The sequence below is a fragment of the Hylobates moloch genome, unplaced genomic scaffold (genome assembly GCF_009828535.3).
Source record: "Hylobates moloch isolate HMO894 unplaced genomic scaffold, HMol_V3 SCAFFOLD_2, whole genome shotgun sequence".
Classification (NCBI taxonomy): Eukaryota; Metazoa; Chordata; class Mammalia; order Primates; family Hylobatidae; genus Hylobates; species Hylobates moloch.
The window spans coordinates 46507176-46530238 of NW_026652277.1; the positions used below are offsets into that span (position 1 = coordinate 46507176).

General features: G+C 37.3%; 1 protein-coding gene across 5 annotated transcripts in view; it reads left to right on the forward strand.

Moving 5' to 3' along the window:
• The window catches only part of MAPK10 (mitogen-activated protein kinase 10), a 326039-nt gene extending 303839 nt beyond the window's left edge, over nucleotides 1-22200 (forward strand). For 4 of the 5 annotated variants that reach the window (XM_032146621.2, XM_032146272.2, XM_032146124.2 and 1 more), the window contains 3 exons: nucleotides 8179-8242; nucleotides 10601-10678; nucleotides 20774-22200. In XM_032146621.2, the coding sequence (XP_032002512.1) occupies nucleotides 8179-8242; nucleotides 10601-10678; nucleotides 20774-20916 (285 nt within the window). In that variant the 3' untranslated portion in view covers nucleotides 20917-22200. Of the gene's footprint in view, nucleotides 1-8178; nucleotides 8243-10600; nucleotides 10679-20768 lie in introns of all 5 variants that reach the window. The other variant, XM_032146549.2, reaches the window with a different exon arrangement.
• The last annotated feature ends 863 nt before the right edge of the window (nucleotides 22201-23063 follow it).

Here is a 23063-nt window from a genome sequence, read left to right on the forward strand (position 1 = left end):
GAGATCACAGGACCACAGGACTGAGGCGAAATTAAAATTGCTAATGAAGTTTTGGGCACCACTGTCATTGATAACATCTTATCAGGAGACAGGGTTTTGAGATCAACCGGTCCGACCAAAATTTATTAGGCGGGAATTTCCTCTTCCTAATAAGCCTGGGAGCGCTATGGGAGACTGGAGTTTATTTCACCTCTGCAATCTCGACCATAAGAGACAGGTACGCCCCGGCGGGGCCAGTTCAGAGACCTACCCCTAGGTGCGCATTCTCTTTCTCAGGGACATTCCATGCTGAGAAAAGGAATTCAGCGATATTTCTCCCATTTGCTTTTGAAAGAAGAGAAATATGGCTCTGTTCCGCCCGGCTCACCGGCAGTCAGAGTTTAAGGTTATCTCTCTTATTCCCTAAACAATTGCTGTTATCCTGTTCTTTTTTCTTTTTTCTTTTTTATTTATTTTATTTTATTTTATTTTATTATTATACTTTAGGTTTTAGGGTACATGTGCACAATGTGCAAGTTTGTTACATATGTATCCATGTGCCATGTTGGTTTGCTGCACCCATTCCTGTTCTTTTTTCAGGGTGCCCACATTTCATATTGCTCAAACACACATGCTGTACAATTTGTATAGTTAACACAATTATTACAGGGTCCTGGAATGATATACATCCTTCTCGGCTGACAGGATTAAGAGATTAAAGTAAAGACAGGCATAGGAAATCACAAGGGTATTGATTGGGGAAGTGATAAGTGTCCATGAAATCTTTACAATTTATGTTTAGAGATTGCAGTAAAGACAGGCATAAGAAATTACAAAAGCATTAATTTGGGGAACTAATAAATGTCCATAAAATCTTCACAATCCACGTTCTTCTGCCACGGCTTCAGCAGGTCCCTCCATTTGGGGTCCCTGACTTCCCGCAACAAGATACAGTATCATTTACTTTGATCCAGATGTTGAATTAATAATGAGTGCACACACTGAGATACAGCGCTATTTAAAGTTTTGTTGACATTTTAAACAAGGCAGCAGAACACAGGGATATCCTTAATTAGGACAAAGCAGACAAACACCGACAACTTAATGGACTGTCATATGGTTCAGAGCATGAGTGGTAGGGAAAAATGTCAGTTCAGGGCTCAAAGAAGAATCAAAGGAACAACTTTGTACAACTTAGATTTCTCATATCTAGTTTTTATCTCTTTAGAGATTCATGTGTTTAGAGGTCTTTGATGTCCACGATACTTTGACAAAAAAGTGTTTAAGAATATAAGTGTTGACTGCTCGTATGATAGTTGCCAGCTCTAGCTGTATGTGTAGACTGACAGAAAATTGGAACAGAAATCAGTGTTTGGCAGGCTCAAATTTGTCTTTAATGAATATCTTTTACAGGTGTCAAATTATCCAGTTTAATGATTCTTCAACCATAAGAATTCCATTATTCTGTCTTTTCCCATAAGAGGCCGTAAATGTATTCATCTGTCACTAATTAACTCTGTGATTGTGGGCAAATCAAATATGCTTTCTCAGTTTCTATGTTCTCATTTGAAAATTGAATATTGAATAAGGGTGGCATTAGATAACCTCTGAACTTTCTTTTACCACTAATATCCTATAATGCTGTTGAAAAAGATACTTCCCATGTATCTTCGAGAATTACAGGGTCTTTGAGAATTACCTCAAAGACTCAGTAAAAATAAATTCACACATTTTACTCAATGAATATGACTTATATATATGGGATAAAATGAAGACATAAGAAAGAGCAACTTTTTTTTTTTTTTTTTTAGACGAAGTCTCGCTCTGTCACCCAGGCTGGAATGCAGTGGCATGATCTTGGCTCACTGCAAGCTCCACCTCCCAAGTTTATGCCATTCTCCTGCCTCAGCCTCCCGAATAGCTGGGAATACAGGCACCCGCCACAATGCTCGGCTAATTTTTTATACTTTTAGTAGAGACGGGGTTTCACCGTGTTAGCCAGGATGGTCTCGGTCTCCTGATCTCGTGATCTGCCCACCGTGGCCTCTCAAAGGGCTGGGATTACAGGCAGAAAGAGCAACTTTTACCTTCGAAAGCTCAATTAGGAATTGAACAGGTACTTGTTAAAGAGATCGCTTTGGTAGAAAGTCATGGCCAACAGCAAGAACTCCATAGAATGCCCGCAGAATCCATATTTTTCAACGATAGATTTATAATGTAGAATTCTACTCTTGTCTGTACTGTCTGCCAACAGCCATATTTTATAGCTGAATTTTACATTTCTAAAAATAGAGAAAATGGGAGGAAATGCTGACGTGCTGTCTCAGAGAAGCAAAAGGTACAGCTGCAATTGTTGAAACCTCAGTGGCAGAAAAACATTGCAATTCAGTTGTTTTCTCTGTCCTCAAATTACTGTATAGCTTAGATCTCTAATATGCCATGTCACAACATTGCTGTGTAGAGTGTCCACATATTTATCCTCCAAACCATAACACTTAAAGGAGCGAAGGGCGTAAGGGCTACTAATAATTACAAGGACAATAAACATAAAGTGGAACTATTTTGTACAAACTGGGAAATATGGTCACCCTATTGGCTTATGTTTCTATTTCTTGTTTTACAAAGAGGTCCACTTTAAATATTGTTTTATTAGCCTTTATTTTAGATTCAACAGTATTGACACTTGCTCTAGCTTACTCTTTAAATTGGGTTTTAATAAAAGTTTCATCATGAATTAGCTATATGACTTCATGATGTATTTTTTAAATTTCTTTGAATCTTAGTTTCCTGACTCTGAGGATTATTAGGGTCTATATAAAGACAGCTTAATATATGGTGGTTTCTCAGAAAAAAAGTGACTTCCTTTAACTAGATAGAGAACAGTGTTTTTGTTTTATCAAGTTCTCAGAGACTTGAGAGAATAGATCTGAGATCATTATAGTTTTTCTAGTGTCACAATTGTTCTATAGTTTCTTTCCTTTTAATTATATTGGTGTTGAGGATCTTTTTCTACATTTTATTCAATTGTTTAGGTGATGTCTCATATTAACGTCCTCCACCGAAGACCTATCTGGATCTTTCTGGGGGTGATAGCAATTTAAAGTTTGGAAAGCTTTCAAAGGGTTCAGAGGCATGCTTTCTATCATGCCTTTCTGGTGCCCTGCGAGTCAAAATCTTCATGTGCTTCATTTGCAAGAAACGGCCAGTTACTTGCTTTCTGTGAAATTCTACTCGCTTGACTTCTGTAACATTGCAATATTCTTATTTTTCATGTATTTCTCTAGCTATTCTCTTTTGCCTTAGTGAACTTACCTTTCTCTGTCCAATCATTAAACTTTGATTTGGCCATTTACTCTCTATACCCACATATCTTCCCTAGGTGACCTCATTCACTGTCGTAGTTTCAACAAACATCTCTTGCTGGTAGTCTCAAATCTATACATCTCTAGCCAACAGCATTCCTCTGAACTTCAGATTATATACTTAACTTTCAAATCAACATCTCTTCTCACATAACACTTAGGCTCACCTCTCTACCAATCTCATTTCCCCTTTTCCATTCTCTATTTCTTTAGATGGCTTCACCAACATGATCATCTTCCCAGGTACTCAGCTTAGAAATTGGGGACTCATATTCTTCTCTCCCATCACATACGTTCAATCAAAAACCAACTTCTGCCAAGTTTATTTATTAATATTTATTAATTATTCCTGAATCTGTGTCTTTCATTCACCCTCATCTTTTTTTTTTTTTTTTTTTTTTACCACAGTCAGAACTTTCAATATTTTTTATAGATCATGCAATGGCTCCCTACCTCTTCTCTCTGCTTACAGTTGCATCTTTCTTCAATCCAGCTGTAAATTTGACTGTCCCGTTCTCTTACATTCTTCAGCAGATTCTCTTCTTCTTTCTTCCATATCATGATACCCTGGATCTTTTTTTTTTTTTTTTTTTTTTTTTTTTGAGACAGAGTCTCATTCTGTCACCCAGGCTGGAGTGCAGTGGCACAATCTGGGCTCACTGAAACCTCCACCTCCCGGGTTCAAGCGATTCTCCTGCCTCAGCCTCCCAAGTAGCTGGGATTACAGGTGCCTGCCACCATGCCCAGCTAATTTTTGTATTTTTAGTAGAGGTGGGGTTTCACCATGTTGGCCAGGCTGGTCTCAAATTCCTGACTTCAAATAATCCACCCACCTTGGCCTCCCAAAGTGCTGGGATTACAGGCATGAGCCACAGCGCCTGGCCCCCTGGATCATCCTTGATCGACCCTTTGTCTGACCCTTCTGCTTCTCTAGGTACAGCTCTTATATCTTGTCACTTCTGACCACATGTTTTATTTTACTGTGACAAAATTCCTTCTTGTTTTCTTGGCATGCATGTACACACAGAGAAACATATGCACCACCACTACCACTACCACCACCACCACCACCCCTATTCTGTTTTCTACATACTGTGACTTGGCTTATAATGTGCTCTTGGCATGGAGTCACTTTTTTCTTCCTTCTTTTATCTTGACAACCTCCCACATATCTTTTGCTCATTGAATAAGAATCACTTTACTTCAGGAAATCAAATCCAGGCTTTGTTAGGACTTCTCCTCCCTGTTCCCTTAGACCATATACAAGTTTCTATCATTTATCATGTTGTATACTAATGATCTGTTTTGCATCAGTCTTACCCCAGTAAATTGTGAACTCCTTGTGGTCAGCAGTCACATTATTCAATTTTGAAATCTCAGTTTTTTATATCATCTGCCATGTGTTAGGTGCCCAAGACGTTCATTGAATGAATACATTTAATAAAGAAATAAATAAATTCTAGTATTTATTAATTCATAGTGACCACGTACTTGTTTGTGTTTTTTTCCTCATTTAATTGAAACAATTTGGACATGTTTCATCAGTATAAAATTAATATAATTGACCACCAGTATAAATTCATATGAAATTAACCATCAATAAAAATATGTCTAATCCATTTTAAGTTATTGTTTATGCAATGAATATAAATTTGTGTTTGAATTTCTGTAATAATTTCAACCAAGGAAGTAAAGTTCAAAATAATATGAAAGAAGTTTACAGTCTTTTGAAAAAATATTCAAAGGGTGAAAGTCACAGGCCCTGATAACTCTTCATATACTATCCTTAATTTCCTCTTATCCTTCATTTCTCGCATCTCAATTAACTCTTATGTGCTAAACTCTCCTAAAATACTCTCTCGACAGACATCTCTGGGGCATTTTTCTTTATTCCCACTCCTTATTTTTTTTTTTATTTAGATTGTCACTTAGCAAGAGAATAATTCCTATTAAATAAGATGGGGAAAGAGCACAAGTGAGTGCTCAAATACCAACTTCTCTTTAGCGGAAGGAGGCAGGGAATGTTTTGGACTATCTCATCCTGATGATTGCCGCCAAGCACTTATATTTATGTGTGTTGTAACATTGCTCTCTCTGGATTATTGGTCAATTATTCTTTTATATTGTCACATAGAAGACATCTGTATGTGGATGTGCCCTTTCACTGGAGGTGACATTCGCATTTCCTCTTCAAAAAACAAACAAACAAAAATCTGAATATGTAGTAAATTTGCAGAGGCCTTCGAACAAATACTATAAACTCAAGTGTGTTTAAAGCAGCCCTCTTGGTTTGTTGAAAGGAAAAATCTTGAACTCGGCGCTTTGCATTCCCTCTTGTAGTTTGTTTGTGATTAGCGTCTATGTACTTTGTGCTTTATATATCAGCAACAGCTGTACACTGAGGCTCCCAGGGAAACCTCCTGAAAATAGCTTTGTTGCAAAAAGAAAATGGCATTTATGAACTTTGGCAGGAACTGTACTCTTGAGCCATGTTCAATTTTAAAACTTGAATGGAAAAATGCACTGTGTGGAGAATCCAGCCAGGCAGGATCATGAGCTGGATCTATTGTTAGAAGAAGAAGAAGGTGCCAACAGCTCAGAGGGCTCTGGGGGCTCTGAGAGCTTATGTACACTGTGTCCTGCAGGGGTCCTGGACAAGGCCACTTGGATAGAGGCCTAACCACAGCGTTATACCTGCTCAGGAAGAAGCAAAGCCGGAAATTTACCACTTGGCAAAGCGTCTTTACAAAACCAGAGTTTGGCTTTGTGGTAGCTTCCTTAGGTAATGGTTTCACAATTTTTCAAAAATAACTTCATTTTACTCATTCCCTCACTAAGTCAGAATGTTTCTATTATTTGAGAGTCCTTTATAGAGGTGGAAGGTTCTACCTCAGTCAGGTCCTGAGAGCAGTGCCTGACTATCCCAGTTCCATCACCTATATGTGGTCAATGTGTTGTGTTCTTACTACTGTCTGGGGTGGTGTGAGAGTCTCATTTTGCTTAGTTGTCAGTGCTGACGGCTGCTGAGAGCTGCTCAGACAGCCACATCTGAATTGCAGTAGGTGAGGTTTACAGCCTTCTGCCCCAGTATCAGTCAAACGTGCTAAAAGAATGTCTGGCTCTGTGAGTAGTTATTTCTCAATACCTCAGTATTATGCTAAGTTACTTCACCACAGCTGGGCAAAGTCTTCTATTTTCATAGCCAGATACTTTGCAGGATGTGAGGCCCCAGCATGCCAGGGCTAGGATGAATATTTGTGTCTGTCATGATTCAAGCTACCAGAGATTCTGCATGAATTAGAGAAGGGTCACTTTAGCCCGAGGGTGCTGTTCATGAGCCAAAAAGCTCTCACAGAAGCCAGAAGCTATCTCTGAAAATCTTGTCCAGAGCTTTCCTTACTATAATAGCCATTTTCGAAAGGTCTGAGTCCTAAAGGGGTTGCATCACTCTTATTGAGTGACTCTTTTAGTTTTTCACAAAAACTATTGCTTTTGGAGTATTGGACAGGGTAGCAAAAACTTGATAGCTCTTCTTTGCACTCAATCCGGTGCCAGCCAGTGTAGCCCCTCAGCCTCATCTTTCTCTACCTAATGGTGATTTATTTTTCCAGGAGCCTTTTTTTTTTCTTTCCATGTCACTAGGCCTGAATTGGAGCTACCCTAGCCACCGTGGTAGATTTCCCAAAGTCTAAATATTAGGAAGAAGAGGTCAGAGAATTTATTTGAGATTTTACTTCCTGGTAGGCACATAGGTTTGTGAAAATCCCTCCTTTTCCACATTTGAACTCCACGTGGGAAGAGAAATGCTGGCTCTATAAGTCAGACTGTAGGCCCTATCGCATCATCTCTGCTAGAGAGGACTAACCAAGGGCCATTCAGGGATTCAAGGTGACCTACCTCTACAGTCATGGCAGCTTCTTCAGGTTAAAACAAACAAACAAACAAAAAAGCTTAAAATCGTTTAAGTATAGTGCACACAGCAATATACAAAGACATTCTATGGTAATTCATGAAAAAAAGGTTGATTTGATCTCAATTTTTTTTATATTGAGGACTAGTACTATGGTCTGTTGAGAAATATTATAAACTTTTCTTTAGGGAAGGTCTAAAATAGAACAAAATCTTATTAGCCTAGAAGAATTTTAGTATGGTTCTGTTATAAGGCAAGTGAATGAAGGAAAAGTAGCTTCTGGGCCGTTGTAATCAAGTGTTTTGTCTGCTTTTTAAAAGACCAGTCATTAATTGCTTAGGCGTGGGTTCTAAATCAGAAGATGTCGGAAAGTGAGCTCTCAGGATTTGCGTTCTGCTGCAAATATTGCAGCAATATTGGGTCAGCAGCAAATATTGCAATATGAATGAATCCTCCATAAGTTTACAGGAATTTTTTTTTTTTTTTGAGATGGAGTCTCGCTCTGTCTCCCAGGCTGGAGTGCAGTGGCATGATCTCCGCTCACTGCAAGCTCCGCCTCCTGGGTTCACGCCATTCTCCTGCCTCAGCCTCCCAAGTAGCTGTGACTACAGGTGCCCGCCACCGCGCCCGGCTAATTTTTTGTATTTTTAGCAGAGACGGGGTTTCACCGTACTAGCCAGGATGGTCTTGATCTCCTGACCTCATGATCCACCCGCTTCTGCCTCCCAAAGTGCTGGGATTACAGGCATGAGCCACCACTCCTGGCCTACAGGAAAATTTTAACTTCTGAACTACTGTAATTACCTCATAACTTATTTACGTTTCTAATCATCAAAATTAATGAGGGCAAGGTATTCTCATGCATTATAAGAGTTTAGTTATGTTTACATTATCACACAAATATTATTATTTGTTTTTATTTGGCAGCCTCCACCTCAGATATATGACAAGCAGTTGGATGAAAGAGAACACACAATCGAAGAATGGAAAGGTAAGTCTACTACTTAAAAAAGTATACTTTTTATTTTATTGAACTCAGAAAGTATCACCAACGCTTTTCCTTGTAAAACAGTTTACTAAAAGATGATTTGCTGACTGCTATTCTCTTAGACCATTTTTAAAGCTCCTAAAACTTCATCTGTCTTTTCATGCCAAAAGCAATGTCACATTTGCTCAAGAAGGAAAGGCATTTACCATTGATACCTTTTAAAATGGTACTGATAGTCAGTGTTTGTCATGGTGGGGGGCAAGCTTTAGTTCAGAATTCCAGAATAAAACTTTCAATGTTTGTACATAAAATCATCATATGAAACATGAAATTAAAATTAATTCTGAGATGGTTTTAGACTTTAGAAAATAAAAGTTAGGCCGGGCGCGGTGGCTCACGCTTGTAATCCCAGCACTTTGGGAGGCCGAGGTGGGTGGATCACGAGGTCAGGAGATCGAGACCATGGTGAAAACCCGTCTCTACTAAAAATACAAAAAATTAGCCGGGCGTGGTGGCGGGCGCCTGTAGTCCCAGCTACTCGGAGAGGCTGAGGCAGGAGAATGGCGTGAACCCGGGAGGCAGAGCTTGCAGTGAGCCGAGATTGAGCCACTGCACTCCAGCCTGGGTGAAAAAGCGAGACTCCGTCTCAAAAAAAAAAAAAAAAAAAGGAAAAGAAAAGAAAAGTTAATATATGAGTTTACTCATTGGATTGATAAGACTTGAGAATTTAAATAGAAAATATGTGTATCTAAGTAGCCTATTAATCTAATCTGCTAATCTAAATCACTACAGAATAGAATAAATATGAGAAAGTCAAATGCAGTTTGTAACAAATGATCAGATCAAAATGGGAAGGGCTGAAGGGAAGGAACATTTGAGCTACCTTGCAGGAATTAATAAGTGTAAATTAGGAAAAGAAAAAATATTAAGAAAATATCAGATAAAGGACTGAGAGGAAAACAAAGGATAGGAATAAGCAGAAAATGTTATAAAGATACTAAGCAGGGCCAGGAGCAATGACTCACACCTGTAACCCCAGCAGTCTGGGAGGCCGAGGCTGGGGGATCACTTGAGCCCAGGAGCTCAGGACCAACCTGGGCAACATAGGGAGACCCTGTCTCTGCTATAAACATACAAAAATTAGCCAGGCATAGTGGTAAACACCTGCAGTCCCAGCTACTTGGGAGGCTGAGTTGGGAGGATCACTTGAGTCCCGGAAGTTGAGGCTGCGGTGAGCCATGATTGTGCCATTGTACTCAAGCCTGGGTGACAGAGAAAGTCTCTGCCTATCTCTCTCTATATATGTAAAATACAAAATAAAATAAAAAAATTTTAAAAGATACTAAAGAGATTCCACTGGTCCAGAGATTCCAGGGTCATTTTGGTGAATATGGAAAAATGAACATATACAAAAAGTGGATCAAGTGAAAAAAGATGCTGGATATAGATGAAAAAGAGTTGCTTTGATCCAAGTAAGGACAGGAAGGCACTCCTTAGGGGCTCATGAATAGGTGGGTGATAGGATATAACCATCATTTGAGGAGGACGTGAACTAAATTGTGAGAAATTGGAGAAAGAAGTACATGTAAAGGATGATGATTATACAGATTATAAGCCATTGCAAAGCAAGAATGAGTAGGGCGGAATGATTTTTAGCTAAAGGGGACAAAGTAAACAGAACTGAAACTATCCGATTTAACTCTAGCATTCAGAAAGCCAAAAATGGATGCCAGTCTGAGAGTAAATGAACTAAATTTTTTAATGTGTTTGGTTTTTGGCAAGTTTAGATTTACAAGTCCAAGATATAAGTCTGGGAAAAAAAAGATGCAGTAAGAGATGGAAGTTGTAAGGATTGGTAATAATTTAAAGTCATGAGAATATGTGCATTTCATAGGAAGTAAGTATAAAGAAAAATGGATATTCAAAGCCATAAAAATTGTTACTAGATGGAGCTAGAATGTATTAGTACTTCCCCCAAAGAATTCAGAAAACAAGTAAAATATGTATTACTTGTTTTATTTATGTAGAAATGTTTCATGCATGTAGAAATAAATGTTATTTATGTAGAAATGTATGTAGAAATAAATACTATGTATATAGAAATAAATAGTATGTTTCATGTACGTAGAAATAAACTTTCATGCATTGATTTCTTCAACTGCTTTACTGGATACCTATTTGTGCCAGGCTCTCTGCTAATTACAAGGCAATTTAGAAATAGAAATAGAGCAGTAAAGGAATCTCAATTGATTTTCAGTTTACTCAACCCCATCAAAATGTTATATTTGACATTAAGTAATGAATTTCCCTGTGGATGAAGGAGAAATTTGTTTTCTATAATAACACAGCTGTTTCTTACAGAACTTATCTACAAGGAAGTAATGAACTCAGAAGAAAAGACTAAAAATGGCGTAGTAAAAGGACAGCCTTCTCCTTCAGGTACTCACTCTCCGTGAATAACCAATAAATGAGTACTTGTGTAATTCCTTGGCCTTTGTGTAGGGGTTGCAACAAATAACATTGCTTAAAGAGCAGATGGACAAATATCACATGATTGGTTCCTTATAATGTTTTTAGTTTTATTTCTTTTGATATTCAGTGTGGCATTCATTCTGATTATTCTGATGGTAAAGATCCAGCACAAAAACTTTTTCATAAATCATTTTAATAGTAATGAATCCTGAAGAAAATGTTAACATGGGCTAAAGGGTAAATGCGCCTCATCAAAATTCAGAGCCATAATGCCCTTTTAACCATCAAGTCAATGTGGAGGTCAGGAATCCTTTCAGCCACAACCTCTTGCCTCATTCATTCTTAGTGTTTGAACTCTTCTCAAGGTTGATGTGACAATAGTTGAAACATCTACCAAGATGGGCTCCGGTTAAAGTCAGCTTGGAAAATTTTTCGTTTGCTAGCTACAGAATCTAACACACAATTGTACATATATATTTTTTACTGATCCTAGTAATGTGTTTTAGTATGACTTGAGACAATTTACTTATTAATGCTAATATATTTTTTCCTAAGACTTATGCTCTCACTATAGAAAGTTTTAGAAAATGTGATGGTTTATTTTCAGCTTTAAAAACTACATTCAACTCCTGCTAGCAAAAATGGGGGCTACAAATGCCTAGTTTTGAGAAAAACTGATTAGGGTGTTGTTTTCCTAAACTATTTTAGGAAAAAAGATGGAGGATGAAATAATTGATTATTCATACCGACACTACTCTTCAGATAACTAATTTACACCCCAAACCACTATGATACCCAAACAGATGCAATTCGGTTATGACATGCTTTTCTCACCAGTAGACTTGAAAAAATACTCAGTTTTATCTCAAGTTTTTCCTTTCCTCAAAGAAGGTTAAGGGAATCACAGGAGTTGTTTTCCATACTGCCCTCTCTACTCATTCACCCTAGCATACAGATTAACACAGTCCACAGAAGCTGCTTCAAACTAATCCGTATGTTTGGCCTGCTGCTCATTAAAAAACTTGAAGACAGAATCCAAAAGCCTCAAGATGCCACCTGCTAAGGCAGAACGACTCCTCGTTTTAAGAATTCCTATAATGACCAGAACATATTGTCATGTACTCATTAAGCAGCAGAAATAACAGAATTTAGCCATGGGTAACCTAGCATGTTAGGCTGGGCCTGGACAAATTTTAGTAGAACCTATTCTTATTCATCTTCAGTTCAAGTTATCATTACTTCATTTCCTTTTCCTACCACTTTATCCCAAAAGACTTTTTATATCTTCCCAAAGAATAGGATCTTTCCTTTCTATAGGTCCTACTAGTCCCTGTATGTTAAATATTTGACCTCTTGTCTTATTATCCCTTATTGATTGTAATTTCACTGAGAAGACTGTATGCATTTATCTTTGTGTCCCATGTAGTGCCTGGGTGCTGTGCCTTGCACATAGTAGCTCAATAAATATATATTAATCTGAAAATTGCCACTCGATTTCTCCCTCAGCATATTTCTTAGTACTATTCCAAACACAAAATTCAAGACAAGATCATGTAACTTTAATACAGTATACTATTCAGCATGTTCTTACACCATTATTATAAATATTTATTCACTCTATTAATCTCCATGAAGATAAGGCCAAGCATAGAGTATATAAATTCTTGCTATTGGCATTTTTTCATGCTTCACATAAAGGTTTGCAGCTTTCAGGTGTTTGATTTATTCATTTTGGGAAACATAGACTCATGAATTTTTTGCAGGCCTGCTTAGTGTGTTAATGATTAATTCTAAAATATGCAACTTAGGCTATACCTGAGTGAGAAGGCTAAGCCACTTTTTAACCATTTCAACTACCTTAACAATTAAAAATTATCTATGTAATACATATGCCCTAAACTATAGCTGACTGGCTTAACCAATTTATAGTTAAAATGATTGTGGATTAAATCTAGGAAAAATATTCATGACTTAGTTATAAATCATGTAGCATGACTTTCTCTTTCATGAGAAATCATATGTATACTACACATTATAGGATGCATTTCTGTATGATATATTTATGTGCATGATGGAGAGGCTCTCGGGCAGCCATGTGCTGGTGCTGACTCTACCAGTTCATGACAGCCAATTCTGTACCTCTTTTCCCAACTATGCATTTATTGTTGGTGTGTTGGCAGCATGAAATCAGGCACGGAGGATTTACAACATGGAAACTGGCAGATCCTACGAATCAGGGCGTTTTTGTTGCCCCCTGCAGAGCCAGTTGTTAAATTTTTATTGGCGCACCACTGTGTGTGTGCGTTTTTGTATGTGTAATAAACTATGCTGGAAAGAAAAAGCAATTACTAAAAGAAAGTTTGAAAAGTCAGCTTTTTTGCATTGTTCATTATATTCAGCTTTTTTTCACTAATGTTCACGTAGCATATTTTATTTTGAAAATAGCTGTGGTATTTTTATAACACACACTCTGTTAGTATTCAGTTATGGCAATACTGGGAATTCTGCAGCAAGGGAGTAAGTTAATGCAGTATCTCAGGGGCCAAGTGCTTCTAATACCGAAACCCATGTTATGTGATGCTTTTAAAATGTAAATAAGAAGTTAAATGTGCATTTACAGAATAATTTATAGGTTTGAAATTTATTGATGAAGTTGTTGTATGTCAATAAGAGATAAATCTAAACTTCAGATACATTTCCAAATAAATAATTGTACTCCCTTCTGCTATCTGATTTCACTTGCATAGTAATTTATTTTCAAGGATGGCATAGCTGCTTGCTTCCTGAATTGATCTGTAACAATTGCTGAGGGACTAGCAGTCCATGAATAGAAATTAATTTTCTTCTAAAAGCATTTGTTATAGTATGTTAGAACTAGAAAAAATACAGGAGAGCATCTGATTCACCAATTCTCAGTTTGTTCACCAGCCCTCTTCCACCTGAGAAGTAAAGCTCCCGAAACTAACAGTGACGCACTAAGATAAGGATGCTGAACATCAGGATGGGCAGAGATTTTTCAAAATCTCTAAGTCAAAGATAAAGCTTCTGGGTGATTTTAATATGCAACCATTCTCTCCCCAATGAGGACCACATTCCCCACCATGGGAATATGTCTTAGGGTCACTAATATAGTCCATTAATTTTATTTACTTTTTATTAAAAAATCTCAGGCCTAGACAAATTGTGGCTCAAGATCATGTAGCTAAAAAAGACACTATTTTTTCATTCTTGTGCTTTTTCTAATTCTGTGTCTACCATATTTTTTGTTGTTGTTGGGGTTGGGGGGTATCAGGAAAATCATTTCCTTTAAAAAAAGCAGAACAACATTTTCCCCCGTAACAATGTTTTTTGGTTAAATAACTTCTAGCTGAGAAATTTTCTTTAGCATACGTTACTTCTTTCTATGAAATCTGATTTTTTAGGTAAAGTTGAAGGTAGCTAATATTCCTCATTTGCAACCTTATTTGCATTTTCAGTTCCTTTTAATGCCATTTTTATTGACAAAAATTTGTAATGCTTTATTGATGGCAAAACATTTTTGAAAATTTATATCTCTACTGTTTTCTCTTAAGTAATATAGAAAGAAGAGATATTTATCACATTGACTGGACAACTGAACACTACGATCATATTAAATTCAGTTCAATTCTGTTTAAGAGATTTTCGCAAACTGCTTGGCAGTAGTTTAACAACTTAAAGCCAAGGCCCATGTCTTGTCCCTTATATTTGTGTTTGGGTTTATGATTTAGAAATCCTGTTTATTGCCCACATGAAAATAAACTTGAATGGATCATCCAGCAGAAGTGGCTGCAGGCAAGGAGGCATTTGTTATAGCGCAATAGAGGGAGTCATACAGAAGCAAATAGTTTTCATCTAATAGTGGTGGACTGGTTAACATTTAACAACTATATTTGAAAAAAGAATTGTCGAGTAGCACTTAACAATTTCTGTGGTATAAATATTCTCACTGTGACCAATTTTAAGCAACAATGTAACATCAATGGATGCAGAGTTGGAAAGAGATGCTAATAATTCCTTCTAAGAAGCCACTAAAAGCCAGCTCCAGGACACCATAGACAGTGCACATTTCTCTCCCACCATCACACTGGATAGCAAGAAACCATTCCCATGAAACAAGCAGATGTCATGGGAACTTTTACAAAGGAAGCACTGAAGACTTCTCTTAATGAATTGGTGCCATATAAAATCAGAAGTAATAGTCTATGGATCCCTAGAAATACAGCTGATAAAGACTTTGATAGATTTTGAACTTTGGATAGTTGAACACTAATTATAATTTGCATTCAACATTGATAAACTAGAGGGCAGGACCATTCCAACACAGAGGATAGGAATTAGAGAGAACCTGCTGATGAACTAAAGGAGAAGAAAGACAACTGCAACAAAGTGATTTCCTTTGGCCAAAAATAGCTTAATAGTTTCACTAGTTTGAAAGCAGGAAGGAACTTGCTTTTCCTCACAGAACCTATCCAGAAGAGTACACATAAAAGATATTTAATACTGTTTTGTTAACTTGAGTACGTACTCTGTGCTACTACTCAGCAGTAGACATTGTGGAAGACAGGAGAAATAAAGAAGTATAATGAAAGTAGTAAAAAGCAGGGGAAAGATATACTTGAGATAATCCATAACAAAACTACATATAATAAGGGGCTGACCGGTATGGCATAACACTCGGAATATTCCAGAAGTGTGCTGAAAATATGCTGATTTTGAAAATAAATGCAGTAGGAGTGCTGTGTGTTTTGTAAGCATAGCCTGCAGCACGATCCCGTTTATGAAGAGCTTATTAAAAGCTACTCTGGCTTTTGTTACATACATTCAATATTATTCATAGATATAAATTTGTGTTTTGGAGAAATTTCTTCAATGCTCTTTGTTTAATTTCTCTAGCTGCCATTGTTGTGGGTTTGTGTTTATTTGTAAACATCAAATTGTTTTACTATAAGGGAGCCTTATTTCAGCTAAGCCTTATCTCATCCTTATTTGAATGATTACTCAAATTTAATTGTGACAATAAGAATGTGTCTACATAATCAACTCCAGCCAGGATAGGGGAAAAAGCCTATCTCAAGAGAAGACCAAGATTATTATTAAAGATACTTAAAAATATTTTTTGGTTTGTATTATGCCACAAGTTTATTTTAAAACTTCCAAGCTGGTTATTTTCTCATAAATAAAGCATGCTATCAAAAATCCTACTGGTTCCACTGGCATTCTGGTTAATTACAACATTCATTATATATATATTCATTTGATCTGTTTTTAACATCCAATCCACTGACACTGAAACTTCTTATTCAAATAAATCCTCAGTATAATTGTATTTCTACACACTAGCAATGAACATAAAACAATTCCATTTAGAATAGCATCAAGAAATACATATTTAGGAATAACGTTAGCAAAAGAAGTACAACTTTTGTACTCTGAAAACTATGAAACATTGTTGAAAGAAATTAAAGAGGACCTAATAACTGGAAAAACATTTCATTGCTCATGGATTAGAAGATTTAATATTGTCAAGGGATGACAGATACTCCCCAAATTGATGTACAGATTAAGCCAATACTTATCAAAATCATAGCTGTCTTTTCTGCAGAAATAGACAAGCCCATCTTAAAATTTGTGTGGAAATGCAAAGGATACAGAATATCCAAAATAACCTTGAAAAACAACATGGCTGGGAGATTTACATGTTCTGATTTCAAAACTTACTACAAAGCTACAATATTCAAGACAGAGTGCTACTTGCATGAAGATACACAAATAGATCAAGGGAATCAAATTGAGAGTCCAGGAATAAATACCTACATTTATGACCAATTGATTTTTGATAAGGATGTAAGACATGGACAAAGAATAGCCTTTTCAATATATGGTGCTGGGATGATTGGATATATACATGCAAAAGAATGAAGGTGGGCCCCTGCCTCATATCATATACAAAAATGAACTAAAAATGAATCACAGACTTAAGTTCAAGGTCTAAAATTATAAAACTCTTAGGCAAAAACATAGGAGTAAATTTTTATAATCTTGGATTAGAAAATGGTTTATTAGATATAACACTAAAACACAAGTGATAAAAGATAAATGCAATTTCATAAAAATTAAAAACGTGTGCTTCGAAAGACACCTTCAAGAAAATGAAAAGCAAACCATAGCATAGAGGTAAAACATTTGGAAATATATATCTCATTAAGTAACTTGTACCCAGATTATATAAAGAGCTCTTACAGGCCTGTCACAGTGGCTCATGCCTGTAGATCCAGCATTTTGGGAGGCAGAAATCAGAAGATCACTTGAGGCCAGGAGTTTGAGACCAGCTTGGGCAACATGGCAAGCTCCTGTCTCTACAAAAAATCTTTTTTTTAATTAGCCAAGTGTGGTGGTATGTGCCTGTAGTCCTAGCTACTTGGGAGGCTGGGGCAGGAGAATTGCCTGAGCCCTGGAGTTACAGGATACGGTGAACCATGACCATGCCACTGTGCTACAGGCTGGGCAATTGAGACCCTGTCTTAAAAAAAAGAAATAAAGAAGAAAGAAAGAAAGCAAGAAAGAAAGGAAGGAAGAAAGAAAGAGCTAAAGAGTTTACAACTCAATAATAAAAAGAGAATAAAGCAATTAAAAAATAGCCAAAGGAGCTGAGTAAACTTTCTCCAAAGAAGATATACTAATGGCTGACAAGCACATGAAAAAATATACTCAACATTATTAGCCATCAGGCAAATGCAAAGCAAACCACAATGAGATACCATTTCATGCACACTAGGATGGCTAGATAGATAAAAAGACAGATAATAAGTATTGGTGAGGATGTAGAGAAATTGGAATACTCATACACTGCTGGTAGTAATGTAAAATGGTGCACCCACTTTAGCAAACAGTTTGTCAGTTCCTCAAGTGTTAAACCTAGAATTACTCTATGCCCCAGCAATTCCACTTCTAGGTATATACCCAAGAGAAATGAACACATGTCCATACAAAACTCGTGCACGAATGTTCATAACAGCATTATTCGTAATAGCCAAAAAGTTGAAACGACCTGAATATCCATCAAATACCTATCAACTAATAAATAAACAAAATGTGATGTGTCCATACAATGGAATATTATGCAGCCATACAAAGATATGAAATACAGATACATGCCACAGCATGGATAAACCTTAAAAACATTCTGCTATGTGAAAGTGGCTAGTCATAAATGATCACATATGGTATGCTTCCATTTACATGAAATGTTCAGAACAGGCAATTTTATAGAGGCAAAAAGTAGATTAGTCATTGCCTAGAGTTAGAGGGTAGGTCAGGAATGCAGTGCAGGTTTTTCTTTAGGGATGATGAAATGCTGCAAAATGGATTGTGGTGATGGCTGCACAATGTTGTGAATATACTAAAAATCACTGAATCATAAAAATTAAATTTCTTAATTATATATGTGGATTATATCTTAAGCTGTTACAAAAAATATATGAGGATCATTTCATACCTCACGTCAAAACTAAATTAAGCTGTAGCACCATGATTTGAAGGGCATCCATAGTCTAGGGATATGTCATCCAGCAGACAAATAGTAAGAAAAAAGCAATTTCCCTCTGCTGGGCTCACAATTGATCAGGCCTTTATAATAGAGTCCTGTGTCCAGTTTTAATCTCTGTCTTTTAATAAGAATGTGGATAAATGGAAGAGAATTCTGAGGAGTCCATCATAGTGACACTAAATTATTAGCAACTTATGAAAGAATATGACGGATGTTGGTATAATTTAATCCAGAATTGAGGGTAAAAAACAGAGCAGGGCATTTGGGCAATGTAAGGGAACCAAGGGCTGTCTGCCAGGAGATAAAATCTTATCATGAGGGGAAATGAACCAGCTCTGTACCATAGCTATGGGGGATATAATTAAGTAAAGTTGGAATAAATTAAAGCCATTCAAAGTTGGAATATTATGGAATATTATAACTTTACATTATACATTGTCCTGATAGAGTAATTATTTACAGAAAGACAATAACAAGAGGACTTTAAAAACCTTTTCTAGAGACATTCAAGATTAGAAAGGATGGGTATTTTTAGGAGTTTAAAGAACATGAAAAATTCATAAGCTTTTCTGTATATAAAAATATCAGGATCCCCAAAAAATACATATTAAAAGATCACGACCACGGAAACTTCCAGGCAAAAAGAATGACCGGGAAGAAATATATGAAAAGTTTAACAGTTCTTACCATTTATTTGAAGATCGGTGCATATCATTATCTTTATTTCCTATATTTTTTCACATTTCCCATAGAGTGCATCAATATATTTATAGTCAACAAATACAACTTAAAAATACATGGAAGGTACAGGTGATCTGTCTTAGTTTAGGTGTTTGTGTCCTGTCTAGATAACTGACATATTTTCATCACACTTTTTTCACAGGCAAGAAATGTCTACTCCAGGAACAAGGATTATGTTAACCACTCCCCTTACTTAATTTAGTTTTATTTTGTCTTTCTGATTTATTAGGTCTATGTGATAACACTATTATAACTGACTTTGGAGTTATTATTTTTCACCAAATAGATCTCACACACTATATTTGCTCAAATAAGATATAATTTTAGTGAGAATTCCTCATCTCTTATTTGATTAGGGGATTATGCTACAGATTTTTAATAGCGAGCTATTTCACAAAGCAAGTGTGTTACCACTCAGATTGCTTAGGTATAAAGAATATACAAAGAAAAAAAGTAAATGGATTGTTTCCAGGGTGCTCTGGTTTAATTATATTGCACAATGCCTTTGGTTCATGTTTCTTCTGTTGATCTCAAAGCTACTGGCAACTCAGCTAGCCTTTACTGAGTGATTACCATGGTTTCTCAGGGTTCCAACCTTATATTCCCACATAACATATAAATAATTTTTTCAAGTTAATCTAAGTTAATAATTCGGAGTTCTTATTTGGAGATCCCAGGTAAGCAGGCCTGCTGGAGAGTTAGCTCATAAGCAAAAGCTGTGCTAAGGCTTCTCCCTTTTTTTTTTTTTTTTTTTTTGTAACTTTCATCAACAGTCCTACTCATGTCCTACTGGCTTTTCTATATGCATTTTAAGTTTGATGTCATTAATGACGACATAATGGTATTTACTTTATATACCTTCCTTTCTCTAGAGATGTGGTCCCCAAGTAGTTCAGATTTCTGAACTTCACTTGAGCTTCTATTTCTGGGATAGGACCCTTGCATGTGTTTGTTTTAAAGGCTCCCTGCATTAAAAACAACCAGGCTCAGATGGCTCCATTAAGGGGTTTTGCTTATTTGTCTCCTCCATAAGCCAGAGGCTTTCAATGCTTGACTGAATACAGTCTCTGAGGAGCTTTTAAAAAATGCAAATGCAGGCCGGGTGTGGTGGATAACGTCTGTAATCCCAGCACTTTGGGAGGCTGAGGTGATCGGATCACGAGGTCAAGAGATCGAGACCATTCTGGCCAACATGTTGAAACCCCATCTCTACTAAAAGTACAAAAATTAGCTGGGCGTGGTGGTGTGCACCTGTACTCCTAGCTACTCAGGAGGCTGAGGCAGGAGAATGGCTTGAACCTGGGTGGCAGAGGTTGCAGTGAGCCGAGATTGCACCACTGCACTCCAGCCTGGCAACAGAGCGAGACTCCATCTAAAAAAAAAAAAAAAAAAAAAATGAAAAAAATGCAAATACCTTGGCCTCACCCAAGGCCAATTATATTAAAATATATGCAGTGCAGTGGGGGCAGGGGAGGCAGTGTGACCAGATATTAGTGTTTTTTAATAGAAAGTGTTGCAGGTGATTTCAAATATAGAGTGAGATTTGGTAACTTGTGATGAGGGACTTTTTATTGCTATGTCTTGATTGTCACAATTTGATATGCTCCCCTGTGTCAGCTGCTCTATCAAGGCTTGCCAAATGATTGATGGACTGGACATTCCCTATTGTATTTGCCCATCCCTGAATCCTGAATGGCATTAAGCTGGGTCTGGTTCTAGATTGAGTCATGTTGGTCTTCATTTTCTTAGCACAGGTGCAGCAGTGAACAGCAGTGAGAGTCTCCCTCCATCCTCGTCTGTCAATGACATCTCCTCCATGTCCACCGACCAGACCCTGGCATCTGACACTGACAGCAGCCTGGAAGCCTCGGCAGGACCCCTGGGTTGTTGCAGGTGACTAGCCGCCTGTCTGCGAAACCCAGCGTTCTTCAGGAGATGATATGATGGAACACACACACACGCAGACACTCACGCACACACACAAATGCAGACACACAACATCAAGAAAACAGCAAGGGAGAGAATCCAAGCCTAAAATTAAATAAATCTTTCAGCCTGCTTCTTCCCCAGGGTTCTGTATTGCAGCTAAGCTCAAATGTATATTTAACTTCTAGTTGCTCTTGCTTTGGTCTTCTTCCAATGATGCTTACTACAGAAAGCAAATCAGACACAATTAGAGAAGCCTTTTCCATAAAGTGTAATTTTAATGGCTGCAAAACCGGCAACCTGTAACTGCCCTTTCAAATGGCATGACAAGGTGTGCAGTGGCCCCATCCAGCATGTGTGTGTCTCTATCTTGCATCTACCTGCTCCTTGGCCTAGTCAGATGGATGTAGATACAGATCCGCATGTGTCTGTATTCATACAGCACTACTTACTTAGAGATGCTACTGTCAGTGTCCTCAGGGCTCTACCAAAACATCATGCACTGGGGTACCACATGGTCCATTTCATGTGATCTATTACTCTGACATAAACCCATCTGTAATATATTGCCAGTATATAAGCTGTTTAGTTTGTTAGTTGATTAAACTGTATGTCTTATAAGAAAACATGTAAAGGGGGAATATACGGGGGGAGTGAGCTCTCTGAGACCCTTGAAGATGTAGCTTCCAAATTTGAATGGATTAAATGGCACCTGTATACCAATTTGTAGAAAGAACATATGTGATACTTATGTAAAGTGTGGGGGGAGTGGGTAACAGTTTTCAGGCACGAAATGGTTTGGCCTTTAGAAGGCAGGTGTGAATAAAAGCTGAGAGTCTTTTCTGTGACAGTAAAGAGACTGGAGGGTAGTGTGCGGTGTGGACTAAGACTGAAAGGAAGTTATTACCCAGATACTAGGAGACACTGGTGTCCCTATTTCAGAGATTTGGCCCTATTCCCCTTTGTCATTTCTCAATTACTGGTCACAACAAGAGGCCACTGTAGAAAGTGGCAGGTGGTGAAGCAAGGTTATTGTGTGTGCTTTTGATGATAAGAATCTCTGTCTGGAACTGAGCAGAATTGCCTCCGTGTGAATTCCTTCAACAAAAAAATGAGCCTGCCTAGACTATTTTCAGATTGTGGATTGTGTTTTCCATGTGTGGGCTGCTTCCCTGATTCATACTCTGCCAAAGTTTTATTTTGAGAAATATTACTTTCCTCTTCTGAAATAAAAAAAAAAATAATAAGAATGAAACCCCCAAAGCACAGTGTGAGTCTCAGGTTAGCATTTGAAGACATCTCCAGAGACATTGTTATTCCTCAGGAGTTTCCCCAACTCCTTAATGTGGCTGATGTTTCATGTTTATTTATTTATTTTCATAAGTATGAGCAATCGAAGGGCTGATCATCTGAGTTTTGTACTGCAGTAGATGTAAGAGCAATAACTCTGCCCATAAATTTACTGCTGCCAAATAGTTTTAGCAATATGAGTTTGTCTTAAAAGCCATGAAGCATTAATGTCAATGTTTAGCAAAATCTCCCGAATTTAGCTTAAATTAAATGAAAGTGCTTTCCTGAGCACTTAAGGAGGCACTGTGAAACATCTTGGTTATATACAAGGCAATACCAAGGTGATCTCAGCAATAAATCAGGCTTCCCTTCTTATTCACTTCGGAGTATCCATCACAGTTATTTGCACTCTGACCATGTTGGTGCTCACCAAAGTGGTGATATTTCACCTGAAGAAGTGAAAGACAGGAAGTGGATGGTTGATGAGTGTGAACTGACTGGCAAATAGAATACCCCCAAAACAGAGCAAACAAGAATGCCAGTGCTCTGAAAACTGCCTTAAATATAATAATAGGGAACTTTCTTTCTCTCTTCAAGCAATAGAGACCACAGGGAACTGCACCCACCTGCACCATCGCCATGCCAGTGGTGCTGCCATTCTTAGATTGTTTCACACAGTCAGATTCAGTACACGTGGTCATTTGTTTAAAATGAAGAACATTCCTTTGTGCAGCTTGTCCCCTGGAATAAAAATGGCCCATTTTCTCTATTTTGCTACCATTTTTTTTTGGTTAATATTGCAGACAACCTGATTGTTAAAAATGCCTC